General features: G+C 37.7%; 1 protein-coding gene across 11 annotated transcripts in view; it reads right to left on the bottom strand.

The window, feature by feature from the left end:
• Positions 1-16,099: 16,099 nt before the first annotated feature.
• Positions 16,100-24,578, bottom strand: part of CPEB3 (cytoplasmic polyadenylation element binding protein 3) — a 93,598-nt gene continuing 85,119 nt past the window's right edge. For all 11 annotated transcript variants that reach the window (XM_035329535.1, XM_035329536.1, XM_035329534.1 and 8 more), the window contains one exon: positions 16,100-21,859. In XM_035329535.1, the coding sequence (XP_035185426.1) occupies positions 21,632-21,859 (228 nt within the window). In that variant the 3' untranslated portion in view covers positions 16,100-21,631. The remainder of the gene's footprint in view (positions 21,860-24,578) is intronic.

The following is a 24,578-nucleotide window of genomic DNA, read 5'->3' as shown; positions in this document are numbered from 1 at the left end:
AATCAACTTTTGACTCTGTAAATAACTACAGCTTTATGAAAAAGCCTAAAGCCTTTGATCTGTTTGTACATGCTGCCCACATCCCTCATGCAGTCTAAATTATAAAATGCTCCAGGGCACTTGCAACTGTTCATCCTTGGTGCCTCTATCATCACTCACGAAACACAACAATCTTGTAGACCATACTGCAAGCACTGAGGTGCTATTTCACGTTCATTTTGGAGCTTTGGAGACCTTTATTAATATAAATAAGGTTCCTATCTGTACATAAAGTCAAAACACTGCTCATACCCCAATTCAAGAAAATTATCTTTACAACAGACTGCACAGAGGAGAATTGTGCACATTAGCCAAACCAACAGTCAGTCCCTCCAGTCTTTGTTTAGAACTAATTTAATGCTCACCCTCTTAAGCATCTTATCAGTTAAATTATCAGTTAATTTGCAAGGCAGAAAGGACAGTGTGGCAGAATTCAAAGTTGATACTTCTGATTTCTCTGCTGCCCTGGTAAAAGCCGCAAGATGTGATCAGCATTTCAGGCTTCTCACAGCTGGTACAGTCAGCAGTAGTTAATTATTGTTTATAAAATGCGGAACTGTGTGTTCCTGCAGTCACAAGTTACATCACTCTTTGGCTGTGCGTATTACTTATCAGCTGAAAATCAGGTCAATGAACAAAGCAGGAAGAGTGGAGGAAAAAAAAAAAACACACCACAGAACACCACCATAACACTTTATATGGGCTTGTGTGCTGTCAAGGAACTACAGGGAAGAGCAAGGGACATGTGATGCATTTGCCATCACCCATCCTTCCTAGCTCAGTTTAATTTGATTCCCTAAAGATTCTTTCAAAGAACCCCGGGCAGTGATTTTGGCTCCAATATGGGGTAACGGCCACAGCTCCTGAAGCCACCACTGAAGCACCAAGGAAAGAGAAACATCACGGAAGAGATTTGAAGCCCTTGCGCACAGGAGCCCACCACGTTGTGGTCTTCCCCCTTAAGCAGGAAAAGCGTCCCCGACCCGCAGCAAGAAGCCAGGCACACCACCGCCAGCCGGGGGCAGACACCGGCCAGCCTGGGGGCCCCAGAGCCCAAGGGGCAGGCAGCTGCTAGCACATGGCACCTTCTGGCACCTGCTCAGACACCCCCAAAACCCACACAAAACCATTTCCGAGGCCCAGCAGCAGCCACGAGGGTGCGGCAGCCAGCCTGCCTTCCTACCTTCGCGCTTGAAGTAGTAATGAAAGAACGATAAAAGGCCTCAAAATCACGCAAGCAGCTGTCCCTCGCCTGTCTTTGAAGCTCCGCGCCTACGCTCGCCGGGCCCTGCGCGCTCAGAGGGCAGGCGGCACGCGGCCGTTGACGACCGTTAGCGGCCGTTAACGATCCCGAAGGCCGTTAAGCAGCACGCGGTGCCCACCCTCCAGCAGGAACCGCCTCAGCGCTGCTTAGAGACACCCTCCGGGAGCAGGCAGCAAATGGTGGGGCTCTCCCGGGGCTCCACGGCCCTGCGAAGTCGTTATTTTCATTTATATCTTGTCAGTGTCTGCTTCTTGGAAGGTGAGGATCAACCTGAATTTGGGGCTGAGTAGCATTTTCATGCTCTGCACAGATAAGGAGGCTCCGGCTTTTCATTATTCTGCCGCTAGTCTGTCACGTTATGACTTGCATCTATGGAGGGGATCTATTCAAGGCACTAAATTAGTTTTCTAATTATCAGTTGCCTTGATCAGTTTTGCTTTGGCATTTAATCAGCTACAAAAGCTATTTATTGCCACTTAAACTCCTTTGCGGCAAATGTTATCCTTTAATTAATCCCTGAAAATTATTAAAGTTGATGATGTAACCTGTTTTTAGCACCACACAATTAAGCTTAGGAGAGTTTGTTGTTGTTCTGCCTTTCATTTTGCTTTTAGACAGTTGTCAGCTGGTCCAGTCAAAGAACATGTTAGGACAGGTAGCAGCGATTTCGCAGCAAGGCACAGGTAACGAGTATTGACAAAAGCCCTGAGCTCTGAGGATTATTCACAGCTGAGAAACCTGGGAGAGGAGTAAAAGTTAAACCCCAATTTAACTCCCATTAAAATGAGAAGGGCTATCTGAGCAGCATGTGGCTTCAGCACTGATAGTACAGGCTCATTAAAAGATTGGAGACAGCTGCTAATTAGGAGTATTAGAAACTAAGGACACAATAACAAAAGTAGATCTCTCAAATCCAGAAAAGGATTCAGCTGAATATTTGCTTTGCATGTCATTACTGTTTGTATATCATCATTTACTCTATTTGCAGCAGCTGAGAAGCATCAAGATCTGTCTATGACTAGAACAAATCAATACCTTAAGATATCATCTAGAATAATGTTTTGTAGTATGGATAGAAGGTTCTTTACAGTGTGGGCACAAACTTTTGTATTTCCACATATCCCAACCCATTCCTCCACCAGAACTGGACGTTAGTTTCAAAATAAAGAAGATCACAAAACAACCAAAGTGTTAAGCATTGTGTTCTCAAAATTTTCTGGCAATTTTTGGCAATATGTGGACTGGAAACACAGCAGGAAATTTAGGTTATCTTGCGTAAACTGCGTTAACCTGGAGATCCCAGTAGAGAGAGTTATGGGAGAGGTGAAGTGGAGAAGAAACAATCCCCTAAATACTTGGGAGTTGGCAACCCTAAGTTCCACCACATGCTTTACCATGAATGACTGATTAAAACTGTTGTGGAATTGCCTGCTTGGAAACATGATGTCAAGAAAGAAAGTATTTTTATGTACTTACCCTGCTTGGTAGTAAAAGCTGTTGGGATCATGCAGTCAGTCAGTTCTCTTCAGACCTACAGGAAATATTTCATAAAGTGGGAATGATATTTTAGGAAGTACCTATTGGTGCAGGGTGTAGACTTTGTAGTTAAGGTAGTATAAATGTAATAGACCACACAAAGTATGGGAAGAGAAAAAAATAATGTAACAAACTTGCCAACCAGCAATTAAAGTTTCAAAAGCAAATTCTGAAAGAAAAATAAATCTCTTGTGTTTGGGAAAGGGGAAAAGAAGAAGGGAAAGTGGAAAATGATGTTGCCTCTCGTGTCTTTTACTGCTTCTTATTTTTCCTCATTATTTGATTGGAAAATAAAATAAAGGAAAATTCAACCTTGCTCTAATGGTAGCTTACAGCTGCTAGGGAATTTACATCTCCTGTGGCAGGTGTTAATCATGGTGAGACTAAAGAGCAGTTCCACTTCAGTGACTTCAGTCAGTGTGTTAGTAGGTGGTAGCACAGTAAGATCTCAAATTATAAGAGATTATGTTTTCAGAGATGTGATGAAAACTCCAATCCAATAATTACATTTTCTAAAGTAGTCTATGTGTGCTACATTACAGCTGGAGGCATTCTGCATTGCCTAAATGATGAGTACTTGCAGTCTGAGTTTCTGAAACGTAAGTAGGGAAAAAAATGAATTAGGTGGATCCTGTTAAAATAGAACTTTGGAAGCCAGAAAGGCTAAAACTTGGTGGCCTAGGAGGAGGTGTAGTGAGGCAATGCGGTGATAGGTGGCACAATTGTCAGCTTTCTGTATTGAGTGGGAATGGAGGGACCAACACGAGGCTTAGGAAAAGAAGGTCTTCCCAAAGATGAGTCCAGCAAGAATTCAGTTTCTTTGGTCCCAGGAACAAACATACAGGTAGTTTTACACCATACAGTAGCGCCCTGATATATGTAGTCCCTAGCTCATTAAAATAGAAAGAATAAGGAAAAAGAAAAGGCTTCCAGTGGGACTTCAGAATCCACTGGGAGTTGAAGTAGGTAACCAAGTTTTTCAGTCCTACTTCAAGATATAGCTTGGTCCTTCACCACGCATTACTTCATTTCTGGTGTTTTCTAGGCATCTAATTTCTGTGTTCTCATAGACCTGTAACTTTTCTTTTCTGAGCATTTTGGTATTTTTATCTCACCTGAACTAAAGCTGGGCTCAGAAGTAAAGGCTACGTTTATTATATGCAGTATAATATAAAATAATGAGTGTAATATATATGCAGTGGTTACCTACAGATGTTTTTAAATTTTTCTCTTGACCTTCTAGTGGATACAGAAACAAGACAAACAGAAGGGAGTTTGTTTCCCCCAAATTACATCACTTGAATTTCTATTAAGCTGCTTTTCAGTCTAAATTAAGAATGTCCCTATTGTTTCACAAAGATGACAGCATCCTGCCCAGTGGGTCAAAGAAATGATAATGCACTCCTACGGCCATGTGGCCTACAGTGAGGAAACGAGCCTTGTTAGCTCTTCTAAGAATAAAACAAAATTAAAAAAAAAAAAAAAAAGTTAATGTGGGGGGTTAGAGTCGCATTCCTTAGTATGTAATTCATCAACTGCACTACTAAGAAAACTTTGCTATTTCTTAGATAAAATAGTTGGATTAGAGGAACTTGAAGAATAGAAACAATCCAGCAATGACCTCACCATACTGACCTAGGACTTGGTCAGATAAAGGGAAGCAGAGAGCTACTTGAACAGTTCTGCATCGCCGGACCCAGACTTGCCCCACTATAAAATCCCGTAAGAGCAGCAAAGTGAAGGTAAAGTCTCTTTGTGTGTGTCACCAGTAGGGGGGATTGTCTCCTAGCAGCAGCATGGTGCAAGAGGCAGACAAAGGGGATACTGTTAGTCATGCTTTATTTGGTACAAACAATGCATTTTAATCTGCCTACCAGAAATCAAGCCAGATTGAGTCATAACTGTTGTGAGCTTGGATGCCTGAATTGTTCCTAATGTCTTAGCTAGCCTTTTCTTCCTGTTTCTGCCGATCTGATTTGCAATCCAAAGGGATTTGTAGTGTTAACATAAGTACATTGAATAGGTTTTGACTAATTCAGTCTCAGTTGAAAATGAGTGTGTATGTAATGGGATATTTCTGAGAAGAAGCCTCTTGTATTGTGCTCTTCTGAGTACAAGGTTTGTTTGAATGCTGCCATAGTTGTTACTGAACATCATAGCCATGTCTTTGAAGCATTTGAGCATCTATAGTGCTGAGGATAGGGAGCCAGTTAAATATGAAACAAGCACGACCTCGTTTGCCAACACAGTCCCTCAAAAGAGAGATCAGACTTTCAACCTCAGTTCTTTACACAGTGGGAAAGAACCAGCAATTAAAACTTCTTAAGTCCTTGTAGTTGTCAAGTGTCACAATTAATAGGCACAGGTAATTGTTTTCTACAGTGGAGACAGAGGCAGGAACTGACCATCATGCTGAATAGATTTTTCTTTTGAAGAAAAAATAATGGCTGACTTTATTGGTAATAGTTATGCAAGTGAGACTAGTGCATTCCTGACTTAGTGTGTGATCTTAGACAAGTCAATTTTCAGCCCTTGCATTCCTCTTATGTGGTTTGTTTGTTTTACCTACTTAGACTGAAAGCACTTCAAGACAGAATTTGTCTCTGAGTTTTATGTAATGCCAGGCCAACCCAGCTCTGCTTTACACTGAGGCCTTCAGATACTGGTGAAACATAAATAATTTCAAAGACAATTAGCAACACTAGCTTTGATTGGGAAGTCAGCCTGGCCTGAGAAGTATGAATTTTTACTGCTTTTCCGTATCTGCTAATTAATATCGTCTTGGAAAGGAGGAGACTGGAAAATTTGCAAACATTATAAATGTTCAAAATATTTGTGCTGTCGTGGCAGACTGAAGCAAGTGGATTGTGAGCAGTTAAATTGCATCTATCTGAAAATCAAATTATCTTTATTAATACCTGTAGGCCTCAATAGCACCCAAAGCCCAGAAAGGGTTTAGTAAAACTTAAAAAACTCCCTGCTCTAGGCAGATGCTCATGACTACTTCCAAAATGTATCCATCAAGTGCTTTGAGGGAGAGGAGCTTGGCTATATAGTAATATTTAGGCTGAAAAAAATCAAGGTAAGCTTTACTTCAAAGAATTATATAAATCTTCCATTAATTCATGTTCTTTTTATTTATTTATATAATTATTTTTATCACAATAGCACCTGAGAGCCCCAGTCAACATAAGCAGGAAGGCAATATACAAACCCTGCACAAAAAGGCTTTTGTTCACCCAAAGACTAGTTAGTTTCAGGACAAAGAGAGAGGGGCAAATCAGTCCTTTAAGAGGTACCTGATCTAACTATGTGTTATGACCTTCTCTCCAAAAGTTCCTGTCATCTCAGTTCTGCTAGTTGATCTACTTTTTTAATATATACGTATTTTTAACTAGACTTTTTTATAGAGTCAGATTTAGATGTAGAGCTTAGGGATATGGTATAGTGGCGACTGTTAGTGTTAGGTCAGAGGTTGGACTTGATGATCTTGAGGTCTCTTCCAACCTAGAAATTCTGTGATTCTGTGACTGCATTCTGTAATAATCAGTTGAAGAGCTGAGACGAGTAGAACTCTGTCAGAGGAATAGGGTTAAGTATCCAGGGAGTGGAAACCTCTTAACCATGACCAGTAGCAGAAGACATGGCAAATGAATATGCACTAGTGTAAGTCAGCCTTGATCTCATGGGCCTGAAGGAGAGAAAAGTCAGAAATTCCTTCTAACATATTTGGTACCAAGCTGTGATGAGGAGCACATTTAAAGAAAAAATCCCTGCACTTGAAATTACTTTGGCCTTTATTTTCTCTGTTTTAAAACTAAAGAAAGTCCCACCAAAATTGTTTTAATTATGAGAGTGACTGATGTAATCATAAAATGGCACATTTAAATGCAGGTAGAGTATATACGCTAGAGGTGGGGTGACTCTGTATATACAACTAGTGTACAACTAGTTTTTAATGTAGGTAGTGTCACCAGTTATTCCACAGATGCAATACTACAGTTGTAGTGCATGTTTTCACTCAGAATATATAAAATATTTATATCATGGAAGTGGCAAAACTTTAGATAGTATGTTGCTATCATCATGGCAGACTATTCTAATTCCCCTTTTATTTCAGGACAGTTAGACACTTTCCTACTTGGCAATGCAACTTAACTAGTACTAGCTAGCAGGCAGTGGTGTAAACAGCACTGCATCTGAGATCTTGCCCTTTGTTAGTGTGTGGGAACATCACTTGGAATTTAAACCTGTGTGTTCGTGCAGTCACCTGTTTTTCTTTCTTTCTTAAACATGTCAATATAACTGAACCTCTTCTGGTAAATTTTGAGGAAAAAGTGGAGGTGCAGCGTCTGCCTTGGTGATATTGTACTGTATATTGACCTGCTCTGCTTTGCCACAATGGGAAATTTTGGGTATGTGCAGAGGTAGTGTTAGGTGCCTGACTAGTTCAGTCAGCCAAAGAGTTCAGACAGCTTCAAGGTTATGCAGCAGCTGAGTAGGAGCTTTCAGAAACACTTTGGGACTTTTAATTATGCCCTTTTTATTTTTTCAATTTGGCCCTACAGTGAAATAAGATTAAGACAGTCCTAAAGGTGTTCCACACCAACAATTTTGCCTTCAAAGGCGTTTTTAACTATGACCTTAGAAACTCTCTGTTTCTTTTATTCCTCATCTATTGACAGAAGGAGGAACTCATGGTCAATGTTCATAAATAGGATCACGCCAGAGAAAATCCTGACTATGTGCAGTCTTTCTGCCTGCAGTCCGTCTGACTGATCTGTCAGCCCTGAATTTTCACCTACCCACCTGATTTGAAATGGAACAGATACTAGATTTTTCTTTGTACTAAACAGCTGAATCAACAATGCTCTCTTCTAAGGGCCACAAATGGAAATGAAGAGCTAATTCCCTGTGCCTTAGTGCTCAGCCCCAAGTTATGTGGCAGGCAGTCTAAGTGATGCATAAGTTATTCTTAGAAACCATTTTGCTGGGGTGTCACTACATCAGCCAGAAGCAAACGCAGATGAAAGGCTCAACAGATAACAACCCAGAAGAATTCTATTCAGTCTGAGATTTGTGCCCTCGTTCAGAAATTAGATTTGGTATTGTTTTGCCCCAGGTATCACAAAAGTGTGTTTTGGAAGCATGGACACAGCTGTCCACAAAATCAAGACAGTTCCTTTTTTTCTGCAGGTTACGTCTGGTTTTGTGCTGCAGATTCACCTGTGTGCAGTAGTGTAATGGTTAGCACGAGGTCCTTCAAAGTCTTTAAGTCGAGGCTTCAGTTACGTATTAATGGTACAGATCTTTGTACAGGTTCTACAGCCGAAATATTGGTACATACTGGGTTAGGGAATATTTTGGCTTATCTATGTCAGATCTAGCCAGCAGGCCCAGTTTGGCAATGACTTCAGTGCGTATATAATTTTAAACACATAAGCACATAAGTAATTCCAGTCAGGCAGGCTTGTTTTTAAGTGCATTGCTGACATGGAGGATTTCTGGCTCCTATAGCTGTTCAGAGCTTGGCTCCCAGAAGTCTTCCTCCAAATTTAACAGCATTTTTGCTTTACTCTCTTGTGGTAGAAAGGTGTTAGCCTGCTTTGCCGTGTCAGCACTGGCAGCAAATCTGCTTTAACTGCCATCCTGTGAGGATCTTATCACTTATGCATTGCACAGATAATTTGGTGGGGATGAACACCCTAGAGGTACCTTTGAGAGGCTAAACAATATATGTTGCTAAAGCTGAAAGACAGTGCAACCTCGCTAATTGGCAAAAAATTTACACAAGCTTTTATAAAATTGGGTGCTTATTCCACAAAGGTCGGAAGTTGACATAGCCTAAATTGGGCAGTACAGAACACGAACCGAGAAACATATGAGAAGTTTAAGGATCCCTTCCAACCCAAACCATTCTATGATTATAAATGGAATTGCTTTTGCACATGGACTGGGAAAGAGATATGTAGTCTCCCAGGAAGTAGTAAAGTACATGGAGCTACACTGTAAAGTACATGGAGATGCACTAATAGCTTCATTATAAACATGAGATAAATAGTGGTATAGGCTGCAAAGGAGAAGGTGTAGCAGCTTATCTCTCCAGGGAGATGAAGGATTGTATAAGACATTTGTAGATGGGGAATTTATTAAAATTTACATCTTGCTGTTCCTTGTCCTGAGTTAAAAAAACTAAAAAATAAAAAAGGATTCTTCATTGTACTGTGCACTAATGTAGATGAGTAATGGAGTTTCTGCCTTCATCTAGGCAGAGATGCATCGGATGATTTTTTTTCCTCACTTGTGCTAGGAAATGTCTACAGGCCATCTGCCATCTTGTCCTTGGTTGATGAAGAATCAACCTATAGTAGGGAGAAAGTACTGCATTAGAGTGTGGGCTGTTCCTTTGCTTTTAAACCACATCCATCCTTGAAGAACAGACTGTCCAGCCTGGCCTAGGTCACATTGGGAGAATGGCACAAATCACAATAAACTTGCTTTTCCTGGGAGGCTGTGGGCTGTGCTTTCTGTGTTAGGTGCAATTTAATTAAATATACATTTAATGTTTTCCTATTTTCAAAACTTGTTTTGTCTATACCATTGAATTTTGGGGACACAAACCTGCTTTTTATAGCTGTCTTCTTCAGTGCTATTTTCCAAGCCATGGACCATATATGCTGCTACTTACACATTTGGAAAGAAAGAAATTGCATCAAACCCTTTCTTGTCTCCTGGGACTTCTGATGTATTCCAGCCTAATCCTTCTATGGGGCAAGTAGTTCCATGGTTAAAATAAGATTTAATTTGCCTTCTGCTTAAGCATTTGAGACTGGCAAATCTCTAAGATGAGACATGGAATTAAAGGGGTCATTTGCTGATCAGTACAGGTCCTATGAACCTGCAGAACTGCCTGGGCCTTTCAGTTGTCTATAACTGCAGAAGACAACTTTAGATCAGAGGTGGCCTGGCTAGATAAGCACCTCATAGCCTCAGGCACCACCCTGCCCGCTACATCCTAGCCAACTTTGTCATTTTTCCTAGCTCTAGGACACATTTTCAGACCTTCCTCTAGAAAGTGGGAAAAGCCACACATGGTTGGGCAGCACCACAGTTAGTGCCTTCTCTGTCACAAAATCCACAGCTCTTTCCAGGTGCAGCCCAAGTATCTCCAAGCAAAGAAGCAAGGAGTGGGGTGCAGTTCATGGTGGTTTTTTTGTTGTTTTTCATGGCTTCTGTAATGAAACGGGAGCATGTTGCTCTGTGAGTTGCATCAGACACACAGCCTGATAGGGCCCTCTCCTTTCCTCAGCTGTGCAGTCCTGCAGTTAAACCTTTTGTTCATGCTTAACAGTGAGGATGCTCTGAAGAGAGGTGTGAAAGGATCTAGAGCATGGCTAGAACTATGCTCATGGGGAGAGGTGGAATTGACAGGTGATACCGGTCATCTTCTGATGCCTCAGAGAGGAGATTGTGTTCTTCAGATGCAGAGAGAAGTAGTGTCTTCACTGATTGCCTTGTCCCATTGCCAGGATGAAGCTATAACAAGTGAATGGCTCAGTAATAGGAGTTGCAGAAGGGCCCCAGGAGTCCAAGCAGGTGGTACAGCTGGTGATGACAGGCTCAGTCTGCAAGAACAGTATGTGTGCTGGAGATAGCCAGGGAGACCTCATTTTAGCAGGAGCTGGGCAGACTCACTGTCACATGGGCCCTGGCTCAGCTGTGCAGCCTGAGTTTTGGAAGCTGAGAACAAACTTCAGGACATGAAAATCGCGGCTGACTCTTCAGCATACTGACTACCTTTCCTGGGGCCAACAGGGTGGGTGTTCTTACAGCCCTGTTTCTGCAAGGAGCATCAAAAGGGGGGACAAAACCCTCCAGATTTTCTAATCTGATGGTGCTCTTGCGATTGGCTCAAAAATTGGGCAAAGATTCAGAGTATTTGATATGTAGTGTTCACTTCTGTCTAATGCTATTTCTGTTACACCCCTCCTTCCGAGCATGATTTAAGAGGACTCTGTGATGGAAAGGCACTGCCACTTGCTGACTCTGCATTAGCTTCTGCAGCATTATGAATGCAGCTTAATTCCCCTGTGAAAAGAACTGACGCAAGCAATCCCCATGAACTCATCACACTTGACAGGAACACGAGTGGAGATGTTGATCCATAATTATTAGGAAATTGGGATCAAAAGCAGGCAGGCTTACCTTAAACTGTTTTGCTCAGAGACAGTTACTGTAGCTTATAATATAAAACTTAATTACTAGAGAACGTGATTGCTGCAAGTGAAAGCAGTTTCCAGAGCAGAAAAGCTGCTATAAATATAGTTCTAAATTCTACTCAAATTAGGTTAGCAGAGCATGGTTTGAATAGTAGTATTTAAAAGAGCAAAAGGAGAAAGTCAGGTAGTGTTATGCTATTTTTTCATCGCTCCTCAGTGGTAAGGCTGTTGTTACCGCCTTACCTCATGTGTCATCCAGAAACAAGAAATAAAGAATAAGACAGAAATGGTTTCCCTTAAGAAAACAGGAATTGTGTTCTACTTTAACACTGGCAGGCATCTTCCATTTAGGGCTACAGCTGCTGTGTCAAAGGCATATGGAATTGTTTTCTATAAACAGTCCTCTTTTATGTCTTAAATACTGAGGTAACAAAAGGCTAAATGCCAGGGGATTCATCCTCACCTTCCCCACACCCTTCCCCTTTCCTCTTACTCCTAACATCTACTCTGCATTGTATACACTCTGTACAGTGGAGCTCAGGCTCATAGGATGGATGTAAATTTTAGATTTTTTTCATGTCTTGTGTGAATACTCTGACAAATGCAAAGATTCAGATATCTTATTAATTTGCTTTCCCTTTTCTTTGTCTCTTGATACCTAACTTCACCGAGCATTAGCTATTGACAGTTATTACACAACAGTGATCTAGACACAGAGTTACTGCATTATATAATGGTGTCAAGATTTGCAGACTCAGCAAGTCATGTGTACTCACGACTAAGTGGGTTTTTTATTGTATCTTGGAATATAGTCTGTATTAAACTTTTTTTCAGGGTAGTAATTGAAGTAGCGTAGTGCTGAAATTTTAGTACTGAATTTTCCTAGTACTGTAGAGATCTTTCCAGAACAATACTTTTCTGTCAACACACAACAGTTCCTGTCAGCGTTCAAGAGACTATCAGATAATGTCTTTAATAAAATGCTTTAACTTCTTGTTAGCTCTGAAGTGGTCAGGCAGTTGGATTTGATGATGTTTGCAGGCCCCTTCCAAATGAAGTATTCCAATTTAGGTTGCTCGCTGATCATTGGGAAAATGTGTCCCAGAATTGCAACTGTGGACTTTCAATTTGTTATAGTCAGGGAGAGAGAGACTGTTAAAGTTTGTTATTTTTATATCCTATGTGCTGTAGGGGTAGTGCTTTCATTACATGATCATAAAGTAATGGTAATTCTCTGCCTCTGAACTCCCTTAACAGAAAAACACAAGAACATTCTAGCTCTGGATTTGCTTTTTTTGACCCTTTTTTGAGGTTGTGTGTATGGTTTGCATTATCATTTGTTTCATATTTTACCTCATAATATGGAGTTTCTTCAGCACTTTGAGGCTCTACCATCATTTTCAGCTGTGTGGCAGGTCTTTTTTCAGTGCTTATTGGAGTATCTTATTTCTGCTGTGGTCAAGCATCTGTACTTAGCATCTTTGAATGAAAGAACACAAGCCCATAATACAAAAGGTTCAGCAGATAAGCAAATCTGCTCAGTTGAGAAGAGGAAAAAAATGTGAAGGTCAGAAGGCTGAATCCTTGAAGTTGTGTAGGCATGTTGAAGTTGAACATCACTGTGTCTAACAGTTTAGTTCATGATGGCCAGAGCATAATCTGTGTTCCCTGAGTTACGCACCTGTACAGTAAAAGTGGTGTAGAGATACCCAAAGTACCTCAAGCAGTAGAAAATTAGGTGCTTTACCACTTAGTTGCTTTTCAGTGTAAATTATCACACAGAGTTTTGTGTGCTTGACAGTAGAGTTAGTTTTCATTACACTGCTTGAGGTTGGAGAAAGGCTCTTGCTTTCTGCTGTTTCACTTCATATAAAACAAATCGAGGTGCTGTGGACAAAGTGGGTGAGAGCACAGGAATGACTAATTGAAAGCTTCAGACGCTCACATGGGAGGAGGAGCTCTTGCTTCTGGTTTCTGCCTAACATTTCTGAGATATACTATCTCTGTTTATAACGTGTATCAAATACTTCTACTTATTTCTGCCAGAGTGATTTTTTTTCTAGATAGAAAGTTAATTAAAATGGAGATAAAAATGATTACTTAACCTTTCCCCATTCCTCCTCACCCCCCCTTTTGCTCATGTGCACTTGCAGGTCAATTGAGTAAGTTCAGCAGCGAGTAGAAGGCAATGGTTTAGGCATTTCCTAAGCTAGAACATGTTTAGATAGACTGTAACATAAGGAAGTAACCAGAGTAATATTAATGTTGTGTCTAAAGCTGGAGCAGATGAGAAATGGGTGAAAGATGAAACATTTTCTGGTGGTATCCCACTGACATCTGTAAGACTTTGAATCAGTGGGAACAATAGTCTGTCCTTTAATTTTACATGTTCATTTGGCCTTTGATGTTGTATAACACTTCGCTTAGCAAGTGTTTTATATTGATGTGATCAGCAGATAAGCAGGTTGTTATGCAGGCGTCATGTTGTTTGCATGTTGTCTGACAAAATTTATGTTTTGTACCATACAAAGCAAATTCTGAAGGGGTAGAATGGTTTTGTCTATGTCCATTCATGTTTGATATTTTCCTTTTGTCATTGCAAGCAGCAGCAGCAGAAATCCAAATGCACATGGTCAGTAGTAAAAACTATTCAGTTCTGAGCTGCATATAATGGGTAGTGACCATGAAAAAAACAAACAAACAAACATACAAAAGCACATGAAAAACCTCAACCTAGAGCATATGCCATTTTAGTTCTTTTTGGTAAGAATTATGTTGCCTTCCAGAATAAGTTGTAACTACACTGAATTTTCTCCTTGCAAATGTTTGCTTTAGGTGTATTCCTCCACATGGTGCAACATCATCTTACTAGCATCCCAATATTACTGTGGCACTCTGTAGGTTAAACCTTGTTGAAAAGGAACACAGAAATGTTAGCATTGCTTTTCATCTATTCATAAGCCAGGCTTTTATGATGTTTCCTTCTCAAATTGCTGTAGGTATGGTTTATCATCCTAAGATAAACTTTGCAAAACCTTGCTTGCCACTGGGGAGATTTTTTTTTTTTTTTTAAAAAAAAAAAGCCTCAGTGAAAGTTGAGATAATTAATTTGGACAGGCATAGTTTGCATATGCATCTGGTGCATTCAGGTTTGTCTTGTGCTTGTAATAGAATTGTGTGGTATAAGGGTTTTGTGCAGTTAACCAGTAACACTTTTAAGAACAAGAAGATAAATACAATTACTTGTTTTACAATACCTTCTATGGTGATCCCTAGGAGAGACTGCAACAAGTCTGGCTATGTGCTTGTGCAGTTTAGCTTTTGCATTTAGCTCATGAAGAAAGCAGATTATGGCTTTTAAGAACTAAGCTTTACCTTTCTGCAGGTCTTTGTGAGGTGTGACATTGTTTTGGTGCCTCATGAACAAAAAGGTTTTGCTGGTTTAGTTTAGAAGCGTAGGTAAATAGTTTTAATACACAAGCTTCAATAGTCATATAGGTAGTTATTTTAATTCAGTCTAAGCCTAGCAAAAACAAAACATACAAACCAGAAGTAGAAAGGGTCACGCAGCCTTTTGTACTTTTAAGTGCCTTGATTTAACTTAAATTAGTGCAACTGTTTTTAATGTGAGCAAAGTCTGTGTCAAATGCTGCTATCAACTGAAGAAGGAGAATTGTATCAGTGCATCACAAGCGGCATGGCTTACTCTATCAGGAATGCAGCAGTGAAGGATTGGGAATGAGTGCCAGAGCGGCTGCTACACTTCTTTCCACAACTAGTTTTGTCCAGCTGGACTTGGAGTGCGCAGCTTATTTATAAGGAACACTGTTCAGTTACAGGCAACGAGCAGGATAACATGCATTAACTGGAAGGTATTTATAAAAACTCCTTTCTCAAATTTAATGCTGAAATAACCAGAAGTCTACAAGCTTTCATACATTAATTTGCTACTAGAATTCCTATTACTGGTAGCTACCTTGTAAAACCACTTCTGGAAGAGCAGTCAGTAGACCATTTTCCTGGGTGTTGTCGTTATTCACTACTGATTTTTTGAATTGGAAGTGAATGCCTACGCATTCTGTTTGCTTTCTGGCATCCAAGCTTTCTGCTTTTGTGTGTAGAAGCTACTGCACATAGTAATGTTAGGCTAAAACAGCGTAACACAAAGCCACAAGGCTCTGTGCTGTAAGGGAGCATGTACAATAAGTACCTGGTTGGCGCACACAGTCTCAGCTTTTCATATACTTTCCAAGGGGCATTTAATTTCTGTGCAATCCTAGGAAGTGCTATTTAAGTAGAACATGTGTATTGGAGTCAGCCTGTAATTTCTAGTGCTGATAGTTCCAGCAGGGTTGTTGAGCTGCATTTTTGTAGATACACAAGCAGTGACATAGAATTTGCCTAAGTCTTATGGTAGGTATTCTCTTACCGACATAGAATGCTTCCTTGAAAACTTGTGAATTCTCCTGTAGTGTTCCAAATATCTATATTGCCGAGCTTTAATTGTCTCCTATTCTGAAAATAGAAACCATTAGAAACTGGTGTTGTGGATCTTTTATTTATTTTTTTGGACTGATTGGTCCAATGTCTTGCCTGAAGCCATTGTTAAACTGCCAATTCAAAAGTGCACTATAAGTTAGCTAGCAACCGTTAAATTCAGAGAAAACAATTGAGATGTTCCTTTTTTCAAGGCACTTGATACTGCATTTGGTGGGTGAAAACTACATTCTCAGAAATATTTCTGTAGTATATATTGTTGTATTTACCTTTGACTTAGCATAAAATAATGAGCTTAACAAATTATTAAGGGTGACTTTTCCATTTTAGAACAAAAGGTGAGTGGACCCTGTGCTTTTAAAATTACTGGAAAAGATAGTTTGCATGCATGCGAGGAAAGTATGTATTTACTTAGCCTTACCTAGTAAGTTTGCTGATACAAGATTTGTGTTTTCTGTTGTTGTTGTCCTGTTTAGCTAGTTTACATTCCCATAATGCATATCCCAAGATTTCCTTAGCATGTGCAAAGGATGACAAGTATCAGTACTTCATACAACTATATTTAATAAGTTATTACAGAAAAAAATAAAGTCCAAACTACAAAGTTTAAGCAGTTGTAAGCAATAGCAGCATTGAGCTCCATGTTTAGTCACAGTACTGCAGTTCCATACAAGCATTAGTCCAAGCCAAAAAGGAAGAAGCCTTGTTAGAATTACTAGCAAAAACAATCTAAGAGAACATGTAATAAAAGATACAGTACATTTAAAATTAGTTGAAAAACAAGTACAGAGATCTTAGCTGTGAATGCGCTAAAAGTTATGTCCATTATTTTGACAGTAAAAGTACAAATATCTAATACTTTATACCCCAACAGAACTACATCCAGGAAAAAAAAAAAAAAAAAAAAAAAAGCCAAAATGACCTCTTATTAGCACCCTGGTTTTCTACTTACTGCTAAACTTTCTCGTTTATATTTGGGTGTACCAAAATTATGTGACCTATGTGATTTCTGACCAGCTACCCATTTGGGGTATAGAGTAGTGTCACTAACATGAATATAAAATACTCTGTGGTATGATAGAACACTGTAGCAGCAGAGATTAAGAAGTTTGTCTGTTAAAAAAAAAAAAAAAAGGAAAAGAAAAAGGGTTTAGCTGACATTATACAAACTAGCAGAAAAGCAACTACATACAAGCCAGATTAAACAAAAGAGACATTTCTAATTATCTGTGACTAATCTTTCACTCATACCTTGCAAGTAGAGATGTCACAATACTGAAATATTAACATGGGAGCTTTTCCCAGTTAAGCGCCATTTCTTTTTTTTTTTTTTTTTTAAACTACTCTAACAGTGAAATCAGCAAAGTTATTTGCTAACTGCGTATTTGCAATACAATTTGTTTTAGCCCATGCCTTGCTAGCAGGCTATAAAATACAAGCATGTAGGCAGAAATATAAGCATAAACTTTGTACCACTTAGCAGGAATTATTTATTCCCTCTTCATTCCTTCATCTCCTTTGTTTGCAATTTGTGTACATTCCAACCAGTAGTACCTAATTTGAGTCTAAATTTTACTTCACTATTTGATCTAGTCTATACATTACTTACAGAACTGAACACACAGAGGATACACAATAGACCAACTCTGGACACATTCCTTTCCACAAGTTGTGGATGAGCCCCTCTAACAGTCTAGTATAAGTTAGTCTAAAAGTTCATCAATAACTTGTTGAAGTAATTGTTTTGTCCAAAGAAAGTCATTGTATGCCCTGTTTACGCAACACCAGTTTTAGTCTGGATTGGTTTTGGTGCCAGAACAGAGAGTCACTGGCTTCAGGAAGGGGGTTCTCCTGGCTGCATAGGAAAGCAAATGTGATGTAAATGGAGGTGAAGTGAAAGGTGTTTTGATACTGGCATTTGGTATTGCCAATACAAAATAAATTAAAAAAAAGGACAGAGACATGAGAGGCAGAGAAGAACAGAGAAAGACAAAGAAGCTGAACATCTGTTCAGACATGGTGGCAATATGGGTTACTGCATTGCTACCAGGAAATGGACGTACATTATTGTGCGTTAACTAGGCAGCTACCAACACTGGTAACGTCATTAGACAATGATGTGGGTACCTACAGTCTGCTCCATGCTGCCACTGATAAATGTATGCAAGAAGGAAGTTGTGCAGGAAAGGGTCATTTTTAATTAAATAAATAACAGGGTGGCAAAAATACAGTGATAAATATATATATTTTAGGAGATTCATCCTAAGACTATCGAAAAGAGTTTATAAAAGTTCATGATGAGAAAAGTAATGGAGCATTATGCTGAATGGGCAGGGTCAAAAACCCATAGTTTCAATAGGTTTAGTTCATTATAACGGCAATAGTATTTAATCAACACTGGTGGTGTATAAATCTAGACAACGAACTGGTACTGTGACATCCCTATTATCTCCCTAAATCATTTTGATAAAGGAAAAGGCTTTTCAAAATATCACATTTTTTCTGCTTCATTCTGTCATTTTATTGCCCAATTCTTTGTTACAATTTTCCAATCACTTTACATAACCAACCATTTTCATCATTGCCACACTATTGTAAACCACATCAGCAAGTTAATACATAAAGCTTTGCATTTCAAAAAACTAGACACTTTAGTAACAATATTACAAAGATTTTAGCTTCAAAAATAACTGAAAATGAAAAAAATAAACTTTTAAAGAATTAGCATCATAAAATTAATTTATTCCAAGTAAAAATACAAAATAATATTAATGACATTGACCAGATATGAAAGTCTCTCCCAGAAACAACTATATTAATGGTTGAGAAAGCACTCCTTAAAGAAAATACGAAATAAAAATGAAAAATATGTAAATATGTTTAATTTTTTTTCTTAGCAAAAAATCTTTCTAAAAATAACAATGAAAATTTGTCTCAGTACAAAGGCTACATTACTATTGAAAAAATACCAGCATGAAGAAAAGGTACATATTTGACAGTAGAAAAATGATTTTAGTGAATCACAATGTCTAAAGTCTGCAATGAAAATAAATCTGCAATAAAGATTTATGCCTTTTTTCTTTTCATTTTTCTTTTTTTTTTTTTTTTTATACAAACAGTACAAACAGTATTGCACATAACAACAAATAGTCGAGGTTAGGTTAGCCTTCAAAAAAATCGACTAGTTCAAGTCTCACATCAGAAAAGGCCACAATAGGACCTGTTGTACCCAGGGGCTTCTTAGTCAAGTTGCAGTTCAGAACTCCATATTTTAAAAAATAACTTTTTTTGAAGGATCCTCTTTTAATAACAACATATTAACAACTCAGGGGCACATTCATTTACAAAACAAAAGGGAACATGTTATAATTTAATAAACTAAAAAAAGTTCTCTTTAAAAAAATACAAACAGAAGAACTCTCACAATTCTGGTCAGTCGTGCATAATCACACTTGATTATAAATATACAAATTAAGGGAAAATATTTTTTCACCTTCTATTCACAACTTTCAGCACCAAATGGAGTTTGTTTACACCTGTTCTTTATGATAACTTTTAGTTTTAATCCAACATTAGGCTATATTGTACATTTTCCAGCTTCTCTTTCTCTCTCTCTCTCTCTCTCTCTCTCTCTCTCTCTCTCTCTTTCTCTCTCTATCAGGGGTATGTTTCTACATGAAAGAGGGGTATTTATTCAAAAAGGTTTACTTCTTTCACATAATTAGGTAGATTTCTGTAGGTTAGCTATGATCTTTAATATTACAGTTATAAAGCTCTAACTTCTTCATTTTCAAAAAAAAACTCAAATAAGCATGAAAAAAATAAAGTTACCCATCTGTTAAATCATTTTTTCTTGCAGAATTAAATTAATATATATTTTTTTCTGAATAAACTTACTTAGAAAATATCATTTTCTTTCCTATATTTCAAAATTGAGGTATTGCAAAAGATCATGTCAGTCAGAAAGCATGCCTTTTTCTTTAAAAAAAATCATCAGCCAACTGTTGAAAACTGTCTAGATACAAAAAGTAGTGCATAACAAAATGTCTTGTACAGATGAAAAAAAAAACAGAAAAGACACCTGGGCTGGGAAAAGCAATATCACAAAAATGCCCAGAAGTAACCTCAAAAGGGATAATTATAATAAGCCTTTTAAACCAGTAAAAAACTATTTTTCTTTTTTTTTTTTCTTTTTTTTTTTTCAAAAACAGAAAAGTTCCTTTCAAAGCCAATACTTGCAACTAAACATTGGGAAAAACAGCTTACTAAATTAGACACAAACAAGGACATCACAACAAACAAAACCCAGAACATTTAAATCTACTATGCGGTGTCATATCCAGTCAGATTGTCCCCAGAACTGCAAAAATAAAGGAAGAAAAAGAAAAAAAAATAGTGTACACATGTACGCATTCTCACAATCATTAGTATACCAAGTGTGTTTATATTTAATTGCTATCTGCAGCCCCATAGTTCATGCTAAAAAAATGTCCACTGTGTTAGCAGGTCTTAATTGTATTCAAGCTTCACAGGATACATCCAGGGATTAGAGAGATAACGCCACATCCACAGAGCAGACATCTCATGATACTTTTATATGCAGACATTTCTTTAGCACCACTTTTTTTTTTTTTTTTCTAACTTTCTTAAATGTGCCTAGTTTATTAGTTTGACAGACTATCTAAATTGGTAGTGTATGTATGCTAGTATGAGCTCTTTGGTTTTCTGGACAAGGTCTGCAACTACGTAAATGACGCAAGCATTAGGAGAGAGATTGTAACTAAGAGCTCATTTCTGTTTATGTACCTGTTATGAACTGTCAAAAGTGTGTTAATGTTGGATACAGAGGCTTTAACAGTTAAGTTTGATCACAGTACTAGACATAATCACTTTACTATATAAAATAAATTGCACGATATATAACAGAGCACCGCAAAGTACTTCATCTACCATCCACAAATTTGTTTTAAGAACATCCTACAGCTAGTTTTTATATTTGTTGTAATATAGGTCATTCTGTAATGGGCTGATCCTAATTTCAGAAGCATTACATTTACTGAGGCATGCCTTCCTCCAGTCAGTAATCATTTTTTGTTGTTGTTACTGAATGTTTTGTAGCCTATGTAGATTCTTCATAATTTGTGCATTGTGGGCAGGTTTTATATTAGACATATATAAAATTTATTGCATGCAGCAACCTGATTAAGTAAACATGCAGTCAAAAAATATTGACCTTCCTTGGAAGCTTTTCTGTATGCTATACTGATCTCCTTTCAGCAGCCATCACTATTTTAATCACATATTCATTTTTTAATTGATACCCTAGCCTGAATAGAGTATTATGGTATTAGTAATACCATTTTAATAGCAGCAAAAGCTATTGCAGCATACATTTACATAACACTAAAAGACCTAACCAAAAAAAAAAAAAAAAAAAAAAAAAAGAAAACCCTCAGCAAAACAAAAGAAAATGTCTGATCCAGCTTATGAGGTATCATCCTTACAAGTCAAAAATGGAGAGCAACTAAAGGCTTATTTTCTTTAAGGGTTATTACTACTCTAAATGACCCAAACTAATGATTGCTGAATATCTGTTTAAGTTTTTGCTACATCTGCCACCTACTTGTGAATATTACCTTTGGTAAGTCATCTGCTAGGGGCAAGTCTAAATTTCTGAAAATAAGTGCATGCTCCAGTTTAAAAATAAAAATAATTATAATAAAAAAAATCTTCATCACATACACATCAACCAGTGAAGGTTGATGAGAATGGCAGTCTACATAATGTCACTAGTGACAAGTCTTGTGTAGGAAATTAAGGTACCAAGCAGATGTTTGTGTGAATCAAAGTGCAAAATCAGTACAGTTACACTCTGCCGGTCTGTATTATACTGGACACTGAGTTCAGTAATGTGACTGTAAATAATAATAATAATAATAGTAATAAAAAGACCCATATCTTCATTAAAGTCGAGGACGAATGCACAGATTTCCAGAACACTAAGCCCTGAGGCAGCGCTCTCTTTTTCCCTCGATTTTATCTACTCCAGTACTTGTTGCTGGGGGAGGCCTGGGGTTCAGCTCCAGCGGAACGGGACGTGGCGGGGCCGGTCGCCTCCCTCCTTTACCAGTGGTTTGTGGAACTCTCGCCCAGCACGAGAGTGTATGCTTGCCCAGCAGTATTCACAGTAATACTGCAAACAGGTAACGTTGGCACAAAAGAATGGAGCAAATTTTCCACCGCAGCGAGTGCCCTGGCATTCATCACACATCTGATCATCCAGCACATATGGCTTCACTTCCACCTGCATTGAAAAGAAGAAATAACTATAAGAAGATTACATAGTTTTGCTAAGTATGAATAGAAGACCAATATTTTAATTGTTTTGACTCTATTGACGGTTTTAAACTAATGATGGATTAACCCAAACAGCTTGGCACTTAAGTTTTCATACCTACCAGCTTACTTGTCAGCAAATCTCAAGGAATTGTGTGCTTTGATAAGTATTCAATATATCTTGGAAAAGTTAGGTATGTGAAAGTACAAAAATGGCAGTATGGCTAAAATAGCATCTCCAAAGATTGTGCTGCTAAGAAGTTTACAGGAATGTGAAATTGGTTGTTATGAAGGCAGGGTGAGAGTGAGCAGCACATAGGATTAAGTAGATTGATTTATATAGAACAAACTGGTATTGCTAAACCTGAGAGGTCTGGGGAGTTTGAGGTTTATTGTTTGATTGTTTTTTGTGAACAGCAAAATGCAGGACAAGCCTAAAAGATGAAGAGATTATTGACATAAAACAAAACTAAATGTGCTTGGATTAAACTTCTATTAAAATCACTGTCCATTTCTTTATTTTTAGCTCTAGAAACATAGTAAGATTTGTAGTAGTTCCAACTATGGCCTTGCTATCAATTACTAACACACTTGAGAGCCACTGACTTGTCCTACTCTCAGTCATAAACATTCTAGGATGGGGATTTTGTTGTTGTTTTTAAAGCGCCTGTGCTAAACAGCAGTATTTTGATGCATGACTAGGCATTCGCAATACTACTACTACTACTACAGGAGTTGACAACATGTGAGTTATCTCCTGTATCTGATCCTCAGAATCATGCCTACACGTTTAAATTGACAGTTTATTCATTCTGGGGAAGTCAATAGATTATGTAAGTGAATTTCTATGACTCTGTGAAGCTATTTATACAGTTCATCAAGTTCAGATAATTACATTAAAAGACAAAAAATTGAAATATTCATACTTTGATTATAAATTATTTTGCACAAGTGATACGCTCTGGCTAAGTGTAATGCAGGGAAAACTTGAATCCGGTAATTATGCTTAAATACATGCAATATTAAAGGAACAGAATGAAGAATTATTAAATAATACAGAATGAAGTATTAAGTTGAAAAACAAGAAATCTATACAACAAAGCTTTATGGTGAACGATCACATTTCAACAGATGTTACTTATTTGAAGTAAATCTGATATATTGAGTTAAATTTCTTGCATATGGATCTGCCAGAACTGCCTTTTTTTTTTTTCTTTGGTTACACTATATTACTGTTATGACATAGAACCAGTCTGAATAACTGCCATTCTGCAGCTATCACTATAATTCGATCACTATCTCACATGAATCTGGAAGAAGGCAGTTCCAATGTACCTCCCTAGATCTCCACCTACTCACATTTTTCAAAGCATGAATTGTGAAAGTCTGAAATTGATTCTCTTACTCCTTTTCCTGTTTTCATTACTAGTGAAATAGTTTTAAGAATGTATACTGTACAATTCAGGGATTTCAATCTATTATATATAAAAATTAACATTTAAGGACAGAATTAAATGAATTCATATTTCTTCAACTTCACAGATAAATCTAGTTTAAAAACAGATAAAAGATAATTAAGCTTAAGTTCTCAATCAGACATTTGGGGAAAGTATTAATTTTTGTAACAATTACCAGTTAGTATCATTTGTAGCTCTCTTAAAGCTTAGAAATAAAATGTATCACCCAGTTTTTAAGCATGGGTGATACATAAATCTCAGAGGGTTTAACAGTGTGATTGTTTCCAAAATTATTCTTGTTAGTGTCTCAGTAGAAATTTTAAGAATTAAGTGGACAAAAATAAAAAAAATACTTATGAACAGCTTTGTCTTAGTTAAAGTCATAAGGTATAGTAGCATCACAGAAAAATAGTTCAAAGACTAACTCCGTGTCCTAACAAAAAGTTCACTTCAGGCTTTTAAAGAGAAACTAGAACCAGCTTGGACTCTGCTTTGCAGCTATGTTATTAAATATACTGCATGTCATAGACATACCCAATATGTGTCAAGCTGACTCTTTAATAAACATTGTATATTAGATTAAGTAGAAAAACAATCATCCCTATTGTTATAATGCATAGCACTGCATCTTTTGAGTAATTCTAAATACTAAGTCCTCAAAAACATAGGTGTTATTTGTACACGCAATCAAGACAAGAAAATAGAAAGTCTAAATAAATAAAATCTCTTGGAAATTAAGAAATGTTTTACTTTTAACATCTTCAACTCAGATTTTACCAAAGACAAGGATTTTGCTCTATACTTGGAATACCCTATAGAACCCATAAACTGAAAAAAAAAAAAAAAAAAAAAAAAAATTTACCCCCTTTTACTCATTTAGGATTTATCGGCATCTATTTTTGGTTAAATAATACTCAAGATCTTGAGGTCAGCACCACCTGTTATACCTATGATAATCCCTGTGTTTTAGGAACCTTAAGGCTAGACATACGATGTAGAAAGAGAAAGTTACCTAACAATAGCAGAAATGCCAGAAACTATATAAGTAGACACTAAATAAAATCTGTTGATGCACAATAAGCTAACATCTAAAGCAGGAGAAAGGTGGATAATTCTATGACATCTGACCTTCAGAAATCAAAACAAACAAAACCAAGACTAAACTGAGTTTATCACCAGCTATTTCCTAGTTTTAGTGCTAAACAGTTATTTAAGATGCATAAGAGGCAT

The sequence above is a fragment of the Oxyura jamaicensis genome, chromosome 6 (assembly GCF_011077185.1).
Source record: "Oxyura jamaicensis isolate SHBP4307 breed ruddy duck chromosome 6, BPBGC_Ojam_1.0, whole genome shotgun sequence".
Classification (NCBI taxonomy): Eukaryota; Metazoa; Chordata; class Aves; order Anseriformes; family Anatidae; genus Oxyura; species Oxyura jamaicensis.
This window is presented reverse-complemented; position numbering and strand designations above follow the sequence as displayed.